Genomic DNA, 13,490 nt, shown 5'->3' on the forward strand with positions numbered 1-13,490 from the left:
GGTGAGCAGTTTGCAAACCTGTGAATAATCAGCAATTTTAATCCTGAAATTCCACTGAGTACATACCTCCAGATTGAGAGTAAAGACACTGAGTCCAAAGCATTTTTGGCATTAATCTCCACATCTCTGATCTTTGATGATGGGGGAGATTCACAATAAACCCACTTTGCATATCCCCAGACTTGTTCGATAAAATTCAGTTCACAGTGGAACTCAGGGAGAAAAAGCACATCAAAACCACCTGCTTCACAATGGGTTTCAAGAAGGGTTTTAATGTTGATGAAATCATCAGAGTGAAAAGGAATATTGTGGCAGCAGCATTGGCTTGCACTGGCTCAGCACCTGAATTTATCACATTGGGCACACAAGTGAGTTGTGTCATAGCCCTGCTCAGTAAGAATACCCAGGATACTGTGGGTGGTCATCAGGGTAATAAAGTTGCTGTGATTGCCCATTGAACATCATATCAGCCATGTGCTTGGTAGTCATGTGGGGCTTTCCATCTGGACCATAAATGATTGAGCCACTATTGTCACACAACTCCCCATGGCTTGGGATTTCGACAGCTGATAATGCATCATCAGTGTCATATCCATCCACAGCCATCATCCTCACCACCTCTGTTCCTCTGGATTCCCTCTGCTCCTTTGTCACTAACCTTGGAGCCTCTGGTTTCTGCAATCACCTCCAACCCCCCCAATGGTCACCACCCCTCCAATTCAATATATTACCTACGCCTCCCTAAGTACAGAGCCCCAAAGGTCTCCGGACAGCTCCGACGTCTGCTAGTGCACTCCCACCTCCGCTGGGCAATTCACTTGCTTGCCCTGCAAGTCTACCTTCAGGCCTATCCCTCCTTTCCGTTTTGGGGTTATAGACTGCCATTCCACTAACCCTGCAACCTGACTCGTCGGTAATATTCAGTTGGCTTCCATTAGCCCTGCTCCGCTTGGCCCTGTCATTCACAGGCCTGCCCTTGCTGTAACTATATATATACATAACTTGTAGATAGGTTACACCCTAGTGATAAAATCGACTAGAGTTGATCCCCCCTTTTAGTTCTCGCTGCCAGTAAGTAAATTAGGGCATGGACATGTAACTTGGCACAGCGCTCCTGGTCTGAGTCACTGAGGCCGAAGCCCTCCACCACAGAGACGTATCCCTCGTCTCAAATCCAGTCTCTAACAATCAGCATGCTTAGAATGAGTCTGAGCATTGTCACAGACAAAAACATGTTTGTCATTCAGGTAGCATGCCTTTAATATCTCCATGGCCTGTGATGCTTGCTGAATCACATCAATTGTTAGTGAAATATCCATCTTTGTTCTCCCCTGGCTTCAGAGTAACACATGCATCACACGCATCACCTCTCAGCCAACCATAAAGTCAGCAACCATAAGTGAAACACCTTCACCCTTTGGATGTGGCTTTGCTGACTCAGAACTGTGAACCCAGTGCAGTCTCCAGCGATCATGAGCATAGAATATAGACTCGTCATGGTACCAGACAACAGTGTGGCATTCCAGTGAGTTGTCAGATATTTCTTGTTCACCTTGGCTATTCCACTTCCTCATAGAATTGCCATAGCAGGGAGGAAGACTCTCTGGCAGTACTGGACAACATCTTCCCACTCATGCCCATCTAAATTTGACCCTTCTTCTCCTGTTTCCATTGGTAACCCATTGTTTGAAGCCAACACTGTGCCATGTGAACTGAAATTGGCTTATCATGATCGAGCCAAACATGCATTTCTGGAGTGCTCAAGAAATGGACTATGTCCATAGCTGAGATGTATGGGCCAATACTGTGCAGGTGAGCCTCAATCTCACTCCTAAGGTCCTCATCAGTTGTCAGAACTGACTCCTTCCACCATCCATATGGATTGACTGGAATCATTTTGTAATCCCACATAAATACTTGACACCACCTTCACAGCCATGAAGCATATGATGAGCCACAATCCCATGATCTTGCAACCCACAACGATGCTGTGGTCCATCCCATTTCCCCACTCGGACCCAAGCATGCCAAGCTGAATGTCCAGTATACTTGGAGCATCTGCTCCAGTCACATCCACATAAAATCATCAAATTTCGAATGCTTATGGCCAGCACCTGTGGCTTGAGGTGGCCTTATGAGTGCATCAAGTTTCTCTGCTGCCTCGATTACTTGAGCTTTGGTTGGAGCGGCAACATGGGGATGTGAATGGAACTGGACCCATGCGAATAGTTCCTCCCCACTTGTGCATTGGCCACTGGTTAGGGGAGCCACTGGGTTTAATACACCAGCTGAGGGTGGTGTGGGTGGTGGGTTATAAGTGGATGGGGACACAGGGCCAGGTTCAGGTGTGAGTGCAGGTGTGTGTGTTTGCATTGTCAGAATTTGCAGTGTTGTCTGACTCTCAGTGTCCAAGGCCATGACTCCAGCAGTAGTGGCCCCTCTCCCACTACTAGAGCAACTGGGTGATCCAGGTTGGGAGCCAGGATAATTAAGGGAATTGGAAGGGGGGGATAGGTTGTCAATGTCAACAGGGAAGCAGGATTGTTTGTCAGCAGGAATGTGGGATTGGTGACTCTGGAAAAAGTCAGTAATTGTCCACTTCTTTTGGTCAACTGCTGTTTTGTTGCTCATCTCCTGCAATTTTCCCCTGGTAGCTCTCCACTTGGCTGCATGATGCCACTGTGTATGCTCAGCCTGAATCCTGTTAATTGTGTTTCCAGGGTAGTGAACTTTGTTTCCAGGGATTGCACCCCACTTGTTGATCAGTGCTGAGAGGGCTTTCTGCAATTCAGACAGCCACTCCCAAAGGGGAAGGATTGGCAGAATATTGGGGTATGTGTCTGGTTCATGTTCATCAATTTCACTGAAATCAGAATCCAACTTGCTCTCCAGTGCCAAATCAAAGCTCTCTGTATCAGAGGGAACATTGGCATCACTGATAGTCATGTCCATAGTTGGTGATGATGGTTTAGTCTGTTTATGTGTGCATGATTTCTGCATGAGTATGTGAGTTTTGGGTTGAATAAAAAAGGACCTTCTGTGCATACAGCCCCAAATTACTTGTGCACTTGCATTTTTCCCCAGAGGCATGCTTAGAAGTCTGTTCTGCTGGGTTTTGGAGGGAAAAGGGTATGGGGAGAATTTCCTTTTTCATTCTCAGCAGTTGCCATCATTCATTTTGATGGTGTTTAGTGTGGCAAACTTGATGGAACTTCAATTTTTATTGTCACACCCTTGGATTAATAATGCTCATCTTTTGACACCAGAATGTAATTTACCCATTACTTGATCAATAGGATATTTATTGAAGAAGCAAATCCAAAGACTTGTTAAGGAATGTCTATCCTACAGGTTTTTGGTGCTCATTTGGGCAGCAGAGCATTGCACTGAGAATAAGAAGTGATGCAAGTTTTGAAATATTTGCATCTGGAGAGTTTGTTTGTTTGTTTGTTCTCTCTGGATATTTATTGTGCATGTACTACTCCCACTAAAGGGGCATGAAGGGCAGGCTGAGGCCCAAGGCATATTATCATACAATTTTTCTATTCTGAGCTCCACTGGATTCTATCGCCCTGGATAACACAAAGCCTGTTCACCCAGCCCAGGATTCACTGCTACACCTATAGTGGTAGACCCTATCATGAGACAATCATCTGTCCAGGAACATGATCCCCTATCTGACATTACTTGAAGAGGCCATTTTCAGGTACTGAATGGGGTAGATAGTCAGGTGATGTGAGCTTTTCTGTAATCAGCAGTGGAGAAGCTGGATCAGGTGATCATGAGATTGGCTCCTCAGCTTGTTGGCTGGATGCATAAACATGTGCCTCTTGAGACTTTGGAGAACCATGACCTCCCAGTGGGTGAGTCGAACCAATGTCCTCTCAATCGGCAAATTCCAGCAAGAGAGTGGTTGGCAGGTGTTACCACTATACCACCACTCCTCCCCCAGCATCCAGAGAGTCATTACTTATGTATGCTCCCTACCTTATCATTGGTTTTGCTAAAACAGGGTCTTGTCATATCCATCCACCACCACCACCTTCCATCACCTCTGGCCATCCCGGATTGCCTCCACTCCTCTGTCTCCAACCTCAGAGCCCCCAGATCCTGCAATCTCCTCTGACCCCCCTGACAGTCATCACCCTCCCATTTCAATATTGTCAGGGCACACACCCTGACTAGCCCAGACCCAGACCCACATCTGGACCCGCATCCGCCTGCTGTGCTTCCACATGCACACATGCTCCATGTGCCGCATGTTCCGGGCCTGGTTCCCACCCCCTCATGTGACTTCTGGGTATCCCTGGAAGTTTGCCTGATATTGTGGCCACTATGGGAAGATGAGAAGTTAGCTTCCTTCTCATCTCCTTACCCACAGTAGGTTGTGCCCTGGATAGGGCTGGTTACACCAGAGGCTGTGGACCATAGGGGAGGGTCATGGGGACCCGGGAGTCGTCCCCTGACAAATATACTACCTATGCCTCCCTAAGTATGGAACCCTGAAGGCTTCCAGACAGCTCCAATGTCTGCAAGTGCACCCCCACCTCCAACTTGGTCATTTAGTTGCCTACCCTGCAAGCCCACCTTTGGACCGATCCCTCCATTCCACTTCTGGGTTATAACCCGTTAACCCTGTAACCCAAGTTGTCAGTAGCATTCAGTTGGCTAACCCTTGACCACATTAGGTCAGCTCCATTCAGCCCCTGCCATTTACAGGCCTGCTGCCTAGACTCCCTATATACATAACCTGTAGTTACGATACACCTTAGTGAAAATATCGACTAGAGTTGATCCCCCTCTTCTAAGTTCCCTCAGTCCATAAATTAGGGCATCAACGTGATACTGGGCACAGCACTCCTGGTAGAGTCGCTGAGGCCATAGCTGTAAGGAGTTGTAACCCCACCCCTAAAGTGGAAAGAGCAACTTAGCCTTTTCCTCCCACAACTGTTGCAAATACAACTTCATACAAGTTAGTTTTGTTGACAACCTGAGGAACTAAGCTAACCAGGGTTGGCACCTACACCAACCCCTTACAATAGCCCTCCGATTACAGGGATGTCTTCGCTCATCCTGAATCCGGCCTCTGACAGGTCTATGTCATCTGTTGCAACAGGAGTGAATGTTGATTTCTTGTAGATCAAGTGCCATGCAGCCCATAGGATCATTGCAGACCCTTTTAAGTCTTATATATTTACTAGTCTGGTAGAACCAGATCCAAACAGGGGGACGTCTCCAGTACAGAACAGCCATTGGTAAGTGAATGTTAATCTTTCCCATGACATGTTGTAATAGGTGCATCCAGGATACTTCTGTTGTCGTTTCTCCCAAGGGCATTTAAAGGCCCTGTCTCTTTAATGCTGATGGGTTGGCCACATTAATATTGTTTACCATCATCGACAAGCTAGACATTTTGGAACAAGTACGATGACTGGAGTGGGCTCAAAAGCCGCCACTACAATGTCATCGTTTCTGCAGTACAAATGTGACATGGAAAAAGCATGCAGTAAATGACCGTGATCAGAATAATAACACCCCCCCATACAAACCAACAACTGTATCCCTGGACTTGCCCCATTGAGCAGTGCCTCCCGATAGCACGGAACTAAAATGACTATTGAGAGTCATTCCGAAATGTCATGTTGCCTTGATACCGAGAGACTCTGCCACTGAGCACCCCTTTTTGGGGTTATGCCTTTGTCCGGCTCTGCCACACGCTTTGATTTGATGTTGACCCCACTTACAGTAACCAGACCTGGGCTCTTCTGGTGTACCGTGTTGTACATCATGTTGAAACATTCAGATGCACCCGCTCCCGCTTAGCCGGGTGGCACCTTTCTATTCTGGCCACTCCTTTGCGCCCCCCCTTGTCGCGTTGGGGATTGTGCTCCGACGCTTTTTGCCTCCCAACTTTGTCCTCATCCCTTTGTGTTATCACCTATAAATGTAACGACGTTACACACTGCGGACATCATCTAACATATAGACGATTGTCCGCAGATTCCTTTACATCACACGAACCCGGCGAACATTTACCACAACACAACACAAAGCTCCAGTCGTGTCACGCATCTCACCCCGAAACTATCAGTTCTTGCATTGCTGCGACATGATTTACAACTGGTGTGGTGCTACATTCATCTTCCCCCTCCCCCCAAGGTATTCGAGACGCCGTCACTGGGGGTCCTTCATAAAGCCGCGTATGCGGACTTTTCAAACTTGGGTAGGGTGGACACGAATGCAATGATATCTTGTGCAAGCTCGTTAGGGCACTCAAGGGCCGCAAAGTGTCCTCCCTCCAGTGAATAAAGCATTTCAGTTAGTCTGAAAAGGATGTTACGTGCCAGATTCACCTTTTGATGTTCCCGCACAAACACAAGCTTTGTATTGTAAGCTAGCCAACCTGCAGGGAAGGATAGAATCTCCTTAGGGAAGATGGAGTATCCGAGGGGCTTATTGATGGGGATATAGGGTGGGGGGTCATCGGCTGCCAACTGTTATTTAGGGGAGTGTCAGATAGGATTATCTTCCAATTGCAACAGATTCTTCAAACTGACAGCCCTGTATGGGTAGAGACTAGTCGAGGCGCTACTGGTTACCCAGTACAGCGTCACCATCGCAAGAATGGTATCCAACGTCGGAGTTGAATCGGTCCATGCTAAGACTTTTTCGCCAATCCTAGGGCACAATACTCCCCGATCAGCAGCCCCAAGTGGGGACGTCGGATGCGGTGATGAGAACACTTACCAAGCCAACAAAGCGATAGGATTGCTGCTCAATACTTGACCAACGGTACTGGGCCGAGTACCTTGCTGGATTCCATACCCGTAGCCTGTCTTCATGAATTCCTGGGTCTTTCTAACTCTCTCTTGATCTGCAGGTGAAAGAGGTGGTTTCGTTGGGGGTTCTCCCCTAGTGACGAACATGTTGACTGCGAAGCAGGATCAGTATCACGTCCCAATTGGCGAGAATGACCCAAACTCACTGTGAACAGCTAGTCACACATCAAGCGATATTGCATGAGTGAAAATGAAGTACTTATATGTATCACATGAAAGGGTTACCTCTACAATTCTGAGCTCTCGATCCAATGATGCGCGCAACATGAGAGCCGATATCTCCACCTTGAACAACGTAGTCCCGGAAGCCTAGTCCAGTCACCAATTTGTCTACAATTCTCGCCATTCCTGAAACGGTGAGGTTGACGTGCGGGGGTGGGCCAGACGTCCAGCCATAACCGGGTAGAGAAGGCGCAATGATATGGAATGACGGGTATTTCGATTGCTGAAGGATAGGAATGATGTCAAGGAATTCCATGATCGATCCTAAAGACCTGCTTTAATACCCAGCAACACACATAGCAGTGTTACTTGCCTGGCCATCCGTGCAACAAAACCAGGGGAACAGCATTTGCCTCGGGAGAAGACACCAATGAAATGGACGTGATAAATAGTTCCATCATCGTCCGTAACGTCGACCTTCCAGTTAGGAGAAGCATTTATGCGCTTCTCGTGAGCCCTCCTGCGCCCGGGCGTGAGTGGTATGTCCATATTTGACATCCTGGAATGGGGGAGGATCATCTTACCAATCAAAGTTAGACAGCCAAGTTTCCCTCGCGTTCTTTGTCCACTCATCGGATATACCAAGTCCAGCCTCTGGATACGTGCCCTCGTACGTGATTGGAGCCAGACGTCCAAGTCTAATGAGCGTCTTCATGTCATCCAACACTTGCTCAGGCGTTTCGATCGTGAATGGTTGAGGTTGAAGAGGTCCTTTGAAAGCCATTTCGTTGGATAATTTCCGGCGTTCCAAGATGGCTATCAGCTATGGGGATCAGTTGGGGTTATATAGCTTCGATAGCACTGCTTGGGGTGTCCTGGGTAGTGCGTTCTGCTGTTTTCACGGACCAGCCTTACATTTGGTATTTCAACCGACTGCCATGGAACCCGAACCCCGACTTCGATTTCACAAGCTGTCGTCAGCGATGCGGAGTTGGCCTTCCACAGTGGAAATTAGAGTCGCATAAAAAACCATTTTAAAGATGGTAAAATACCTTCACTTTTACGATAATTCGAATAGTACTTTACCATTCAGACTATTTCCCATTACCATACTAACGAGGGTAAAAGACCTATTTTTTCGCAGTTTTCTACCATCTCAATGATGGTAAACGGTACCTCTCGTCAGCATTGTTCATGTAAGCTCAAGGGGCAACTGCAGGGACTTGCCCGACATTTGATCGTTTAGGCGGTGTCGATCGAGATGACCGCTTTGGATGAATTGACCAAGATGATTGTGTGGTTATCCAAATATGGCGATAAATGAATCGTGAGCGTCCGTTCCTGAATAGTCAATCAGGTCAAAATCGGACGCGTACTCCCCGAGCCCAATGGCTTCATGCCTCGCAATATTGGCAGTTGCAGGGACCTATGTCCCCATTCAATCCCGTTGGTTTCCGTGTGACTGTCCCCGCTGGGGGTAGGTGCCTTTCATACTTAAAGTAAGGCATTCAAGAAGCATACCGTCGTTCTGCAGTCTGGACCGGAATGTCTCCGACATACAACGCTCTGAAAGCCTTCTACGATTTCATTATCATCGGAGGTATGCCTTGATGTTGTTGGAGTCAAACTCAGTGTTCATCGCACACGCAGCCGGCAACGCTGGCGCTGTCCTTGGGGCGCGTCTTTCGGAGAATCCTCATTTCAGCGTCCTCGTGCTTGAAGCTGGCACCGAGTAGGTTGACTAGTTTTGGCGGGAATTACACTCTCAGTCTTCCAAACAGGGTGCCAAACGATCCAAATTGGAGCACTGTCCCATTATATGCTGTTCAACCGATCCAAACAGAGCACGTGTGGCGCTATTCCTCAGGTTGGGCTTAACGGGAGAAACGTCACATCGCTGGGTGGAAAAGTAGTCGGTGGGTCAACAAATGTGAGTGCGCGATTTTAAAGGATCCCGGCATACTCCATCAGATGTCCGTTCGGAGAGGCCTCATTTCGGCCCCCAAAATTCGAGTCTCCAGACCCCATTTAGGCCCTCTGACAAGTCAAACATTGCCAAAAAAACTCTAATTTGGCCCTCAAATCGATCAGACACACATATATATATTTTCGCTGGCAGCCCTTTGCGCCACCGCAACGATGCCTAGAACACCATTTGTACAAGAACATTGAATATTAGTGTTCACCCTGATTCAGCACACCCTCTTGCAAGCCCTCCTGAAACTTCTTAATTGCACGCTCAATTGTTCCGATGTTCATTTTGAGCCTTTCATGGCACGTATTGCCTCGGGAATGATTAATGTGCCAATCTGCAGCGAATGGAGAATCGATGGGATTGCATTGTGTATCCACGCAATGTTTCCGCATTGGTTGAGGGATAGAAGCACATATTCGGGCTTCAAATGCGCGAATGCAGCGGTAGGGGCACCATTCTGGTTTGGCACAAAGTTGGAGAACCGGCCAGCATCTTGTGACGACAAAGAAAGTGGCGGAAACAACTGTACGCTAAGATAGGATGGTGCCGACATAACACTTTCAGTGTACTGATGTGGGAGGTTTCGGCCATTATTTAGATAGATTATAATGACTTGGTGGTTAAATCATTGTCAGAAAGAGGCCGTGATGAAGTGGGACGGAAGGATGAGCACTGACCTTGCGCGAGATAAATTGTTCTCATGTGAAAGACAAAAACTAAATAACCCTTCTTGAGATCTAGGCCAGGCAAAGAACTAATGTTCCCATTCCCTAGTAGTATCTTCTCCTCAATTTGATGCAAATCCTCGGAGGTAAACCAGCGTTGTCGGGCAGCTGCGACTCTCTGTCGATGCATCAGTCTATGTCCCTCCATAAATAAATAGCGATGCTCCATACCGTCTCTGAGAGTTGATTGAGAGTTGCTCTATTTTTTTCACGGGTACTGGTGTTAGTATTTGAGTGCATCACTGTGTGTCGGACTTGTTGGGCCACTCCGCTTGTCACCCCTGCTGACATTTCATCGGCATTTTTCAGCTTTCACAGCTCAGCAGAAAGTGTTTTGAGAAAGCCATTATTTTGAGATTTGTGACCTTGAGCCTCATTCAAGGGCTTGGGGTTCCTCCATACCGCTTTGCGAGTGGCATCAGTTTGATGCTTCTCTTGGTACATAGTGAGCACTTCAAAATTGACAGTTGAAAATGGGTCAATAACCAAGAGGGGCCGCATCCTGAGAGACAGAACAAGCTTGGAGATATGATCGCCATGTGTTTCATGATGAAGAGTGGTAGAAGGATGTGAGGCAGGGATCATGGTGTCAATGCCCCAGTCACCATTGTCACTTGAACAGGAGTCAAAGTTCAGGATTGATTCAATCCATTTCTGTCAGGGACAGCTCCAAAAGTGGTGAGGTCCCAGCATGCGGGACTTGGTGGGATGAATAGCAGCTATGCATAGCGGCAGTCCTGTCGCAGGGTGAGCATCCCCGACCACTTAGTCTGAAGTGGGAATGTGAGAAGGAGGCTACTTCTTCGGTTCCCACTCCAGCTGTTATTATATACATGCGGGGTCGATCACGTGGGGTGTGCCACATCACCCTTGCACACAGCCATGGCTCTCCAGGTGTCTCCACGGGAGATCCTGAGAGGGTCTGCTGTGGCACAAGGTGAGCATGGCAGCAGTGACAGCGATATAGGGATGGTAAGATACAGGAGGGGGAATGGGCATGCACGCCAGTGATACATTGAACAGCAGGAAAGGTGGTCCATGTAAGAGAGAGAAAGAAAGAAAGGAGAAAGAAAGGGGAAAGGAAGAAGAAGTGGTGTGGAGCGGGGAAGTGGAGTGGGGGTCGGGCAGGGCATGTCAGGGTGTGCCCTGACAATTTCTCTGCTTGAGTAAGGTGGTCATCAGATGTGTCAGGAAGATCGCTCCTAGTGGCAGAATTGGTTCTTGTTAGGCAGGCTTGAGGGAGAAGTGCAGAATGTATACTACAAGCAGCAAAGGTGCTGAGAACGGTCCATGAAGCCTGGAGGTAGCAGAGCTTATGGAGGTTGTGGAGTGTCAGGGCACACACCCTGACTAGCCCGGACCTGCTACACTTCCCACACACATTCCCATGCCGCATGCTCCATGCACCACATGATCCAGCCCCAGATCCTGCCTTCTGGATATTCCTGGAAGTTTTCCTGATATGGTGGCCACTGTGGGAAGATGAGAAGTTAGCTTCCTTCTCATCTCCTTACCCACAGTAGGTTGTGCCCTGGATAGGGCTGGTTACACCAGTAGGCTGTGGACCATAGGGGAGGGTCATGGGACCCGGGAGTTGTCCCCTGACACAGAGGCAGAGTTGGAAGTCTGAGGAATATTGGCAATGGTTTTTACATGGAATGAGGTAACCAATGCAATGGACTTAAGCTGAGGTGGAGTCAAAGTCTGAGGTTGGGAACATGACAGGGTCTTGGAGTGGAGCTACGAGCGGTGTCCGAGTACAGGGTATGGGATGGCAGCAGAAGGTCATAACTTGGTGGAGGTTGCAGAAGAGGGATGAAAGGAGAGGAGGGTGGAGAGGAGTGAGGAGAGGGATGTGATGTCAGGTCTGAAGGTGGATATTGGAGTGGATGGGGATAGGGTAGGACTCTGGAGGTGATGAGGAGGAGGGTCCGGAAGTTAAATCAAGATCGGGTATGTACAAATATGACAAAATCAGCCCTAATCGCACATAGAATCCCAAACACATGTTCATTGACCTCAGTAGAGAGAGCCAAGGGACAAATGGTATGTTGGGGTAGTGTTCACAGTAGATATAGGTGAGCTGAATAATGGAATTGCACAATGTGATTAGGATTTTGTGGCATGAGTCCAAGACAAAGTGAATGCTTGTCTCATGGAATGGATGTTCGAGTATATGTTGGAAGTTTGGGTGGTCACAAGACCTAAAAGTTTGGATGTTCTGGGAATCAAACTGCAGAACTCTGCATTGGTCCAAGCTGGTGTGTTGCCATTACACCAAATGCCCCTTCTAGGCCAAGGTGGTTTCCAACAGTATATGTTGCCACCAATAGCCTAGGAAGTAGCAGCACCATAAGGCAAGTAGTAAGCAATTAGCATGAGTGAGCAACTGGTTTTGCCAGGCATCAATCAGCTTGCCAGTAATGAATAAATAGCTACTAAGCGATGCTGATTTCATGTGTTTGCCTATGTACTTGAGCATCTTGGCAGCATAGAGTTGTGCTGCAGTGTTGTCATCTTGACAATCTAAGTTTTGAACATCATGGTGGAGTAGTGGAGCATCCTGTGATGTTAGCTCAAGTAACCACTCATAGTTCATAGGATCTGGTCCAAGTGTGACACAATGAGCCCCAGTCATCAACTGATTATGGGCTGTCTTTGCTGCATGCTTTGCATCTTGAACTGCAACAAAAGGGTGGCATCCCTTCAGTAGTGGAATCTTGATAGTAAGATGTGCATGGGGGTGGGAAGGGGCAATAAGGTGATTCTCAGTTTTGTCTGTACTTTCAATGATTGCACTTTGATGCAACCTTTCAGTATTTGCACCATCACATGCAAGTGCAATTGGATGGCATCCTTCAGCTGCTAGCAGATCATAAATCAAACCATGACTTGAGATCTGCAGCTATAGCTTTTTGTCAGGGACGCATCCGGGGTCGAGGCGGTCCGGATGTAGCGTCCGGTGCTGAGGACCTCACGGGGGGTAGATCGGGCATGCGTACTGGCAGGCCCGATGCGGGACAGCGATCCCTGGCCACTTAGACTGAAGTGGGAATGTTGAGTTATTATTAAAAAGGGGAACTATGCTACTTACCTGAAGTGGGAATGTTGAGAAGAAGGTTACTTCTTCGGTTCCCACCCCAGGTGTGTTTATATAGATGCGGCTTGGGTCACATGAGGTCCGCCACGTCACCCCGCATACAGCCGCAGTCACCTGGGTGTCCCCATGGGGGATCCCGAGGGCGTATGCTGCATGCGCGTGCACTAGGTTGCGCCCTAGAGCCATCCGGGGTCGTCCGGGGCTAGGTGTGTCATGTGCGTGTCGTGGGCAGGTCAATAATACATAGATATAAGGGAAAGGTTGTCCATGTGAAATAGAAATAGAAATAGGAATAGAAATAGAAGTGGGAGAGGGATAGAGGGGGAAGGGATATGAAGGAAGGGTGCAGGGTGGGAGAAGGGGTACCAGGTGAGGTGGGTCCGGGTGGAGGCGGGTCAGGCGGGTGTGCCCTGACACTTTTGGTCCAAGGGCAACAACTGCCAGTGGTACTGGCGGAACCTAAAACCAGCATCAACCCAACAACCTTGGAGTTCAAGAAATCTATGGACTTACACATGGAAGGGGAATTCCACAGATGTGTCATATTGTCAGGGCACACCCACCTGACCCACCTCCACCCGGACCCACCTCACCCGGTACCCCTTCTCCCACCCTGCACCCTTCCTTCATATCCCTTCCCCCTCTATCCCTCTCCCACTTCTATTTCTATTCCTATTTCTATTTCTATT

General features: G+C 48.2%; 4 protein-coding genes across 4 annotated transcripts; 2 read left to right on the forward strand and 2 right to left on the reverse strand.

Moving 5' to 3' along the window:
- Positions 1 to 6,188: 6,188 nt before the first annotated feature.
- On the reverse strand, positions 6,189 to 7,832 carry EI90DRAFT_3088273 (putative epoxide hydrolase; the record flags this gene model as incomplete). Its single annotated transcript, XM_039062262.1, has 8 exons — positions 7,586 to 7,832; positions 7,443 to 7,521; positions 7,375 to 7,414; positions 7,065 to 7,325; positions 6,748 to 6,931; positions 6,558 to 6,678; positions 6,354 to 6,494; positions 6,189 to 6,296 (listed from the first exon to the last, which is right to left on the reverse strand). Exons 1-8 carry the CDS (start codon positions 7,783 to 7,785, stop codon positions 6,189 to 6,191), a joined length of 1,134 nt encoding a protein of 377 aa, XP_038908855.1. The 5' UTR covers positions 7,786 to 7,832.
- On the forward strand, positions 7,728 to 8,353 carry EI90DRAFT_3088276 (uncharacterized protein). The gene is made up of 2 exons (XM_039062263.1): positions 7,728 to 7,997; positions 8,054 to 8,353. Exons 1-2 carry the CDS (start codon positions 7,827 to 7,829, stop codon positions 8,162 to 8,164), a joined length of 282 nt encoding a protein of 93 aa, XP_038908856.1. The 5' UTR covers positions 7,728 to 7,826; the 3' UTR covers positions 8,165 to 8,353.
- Positions 8,354 to 8,429: 76 nt separating this feature from the next.
- EI90DRAFT_3135224 (uncharacterized protein) lies at positions 8,430 to 8,737 on the forward strand (the record flags this gene model as incomplete). Its single annotated transcript, XM_039064717.1, has 3 exons — positions 8,430 to 8,478; positions 8,536 to 8,601; positions 8,652 to 8,737. 3 exons carry the CDS (start codon positions 8,430 to 8,432, stop codon positions 8,735 to 8,737), a joined length of 201 nt encoding a protein of 66 aa, XP_038908857.1.
- A 3,254-nt stretch (positions 8,738 to 11,991) lies between these two features.
- On the reverse strand, positions 11,992 to 12,384 carry EI90DRAFT_2946465 (uncharacterized protein; the record flags this gene model as incomplete). Its single annotated transcript, XM_039055341.1, has 1 exon — positions 11,992 to 12,384. A coding segment is annotated over one exon (393 nt), but the record flags the coding sequence as incomplete, so codon positions are not given.
- Between the last annotated feature and the right edge of the window lie 1,106 nt (positions 12,385 to 13,490).

The sequence above is a fragment of the Cantharellus anzutake genome (assembly GCF_015039405.1).
Source record: "Cantharellus anzutake strain C23 chromosome Unknown EI90scaffold_133, whole genome shotgun sequence".
In the NCBI taxonomy this organism is placed as follows: domain Eukaryota; kingdom Fungi; phylum Basidiomycota; class Agaricomycetes; order Cantharellales; family Hydnaceae; genus Cantharellus; species Cantharellus anzutake.

What these genes read in the sequence shown, in the direction of transcription:
- EI90DRAFT_3088276 (XM_039062263.1), top strand. Translation starts at nt 7,827, where the DNA reads ATGGGGATCAGTTGGGGTTATATAGCTTCGATAGCACTGCTTGGGGTG. An exon ending in GTCAGCGATGCGGAGTTGGC is followed by an intron (nt 7,998 to 8,053) that starts CTTCCACAGTGG and finishes ATGGTAAAATAC; the next exon opens with CTTCACTTTTACGATAATTC.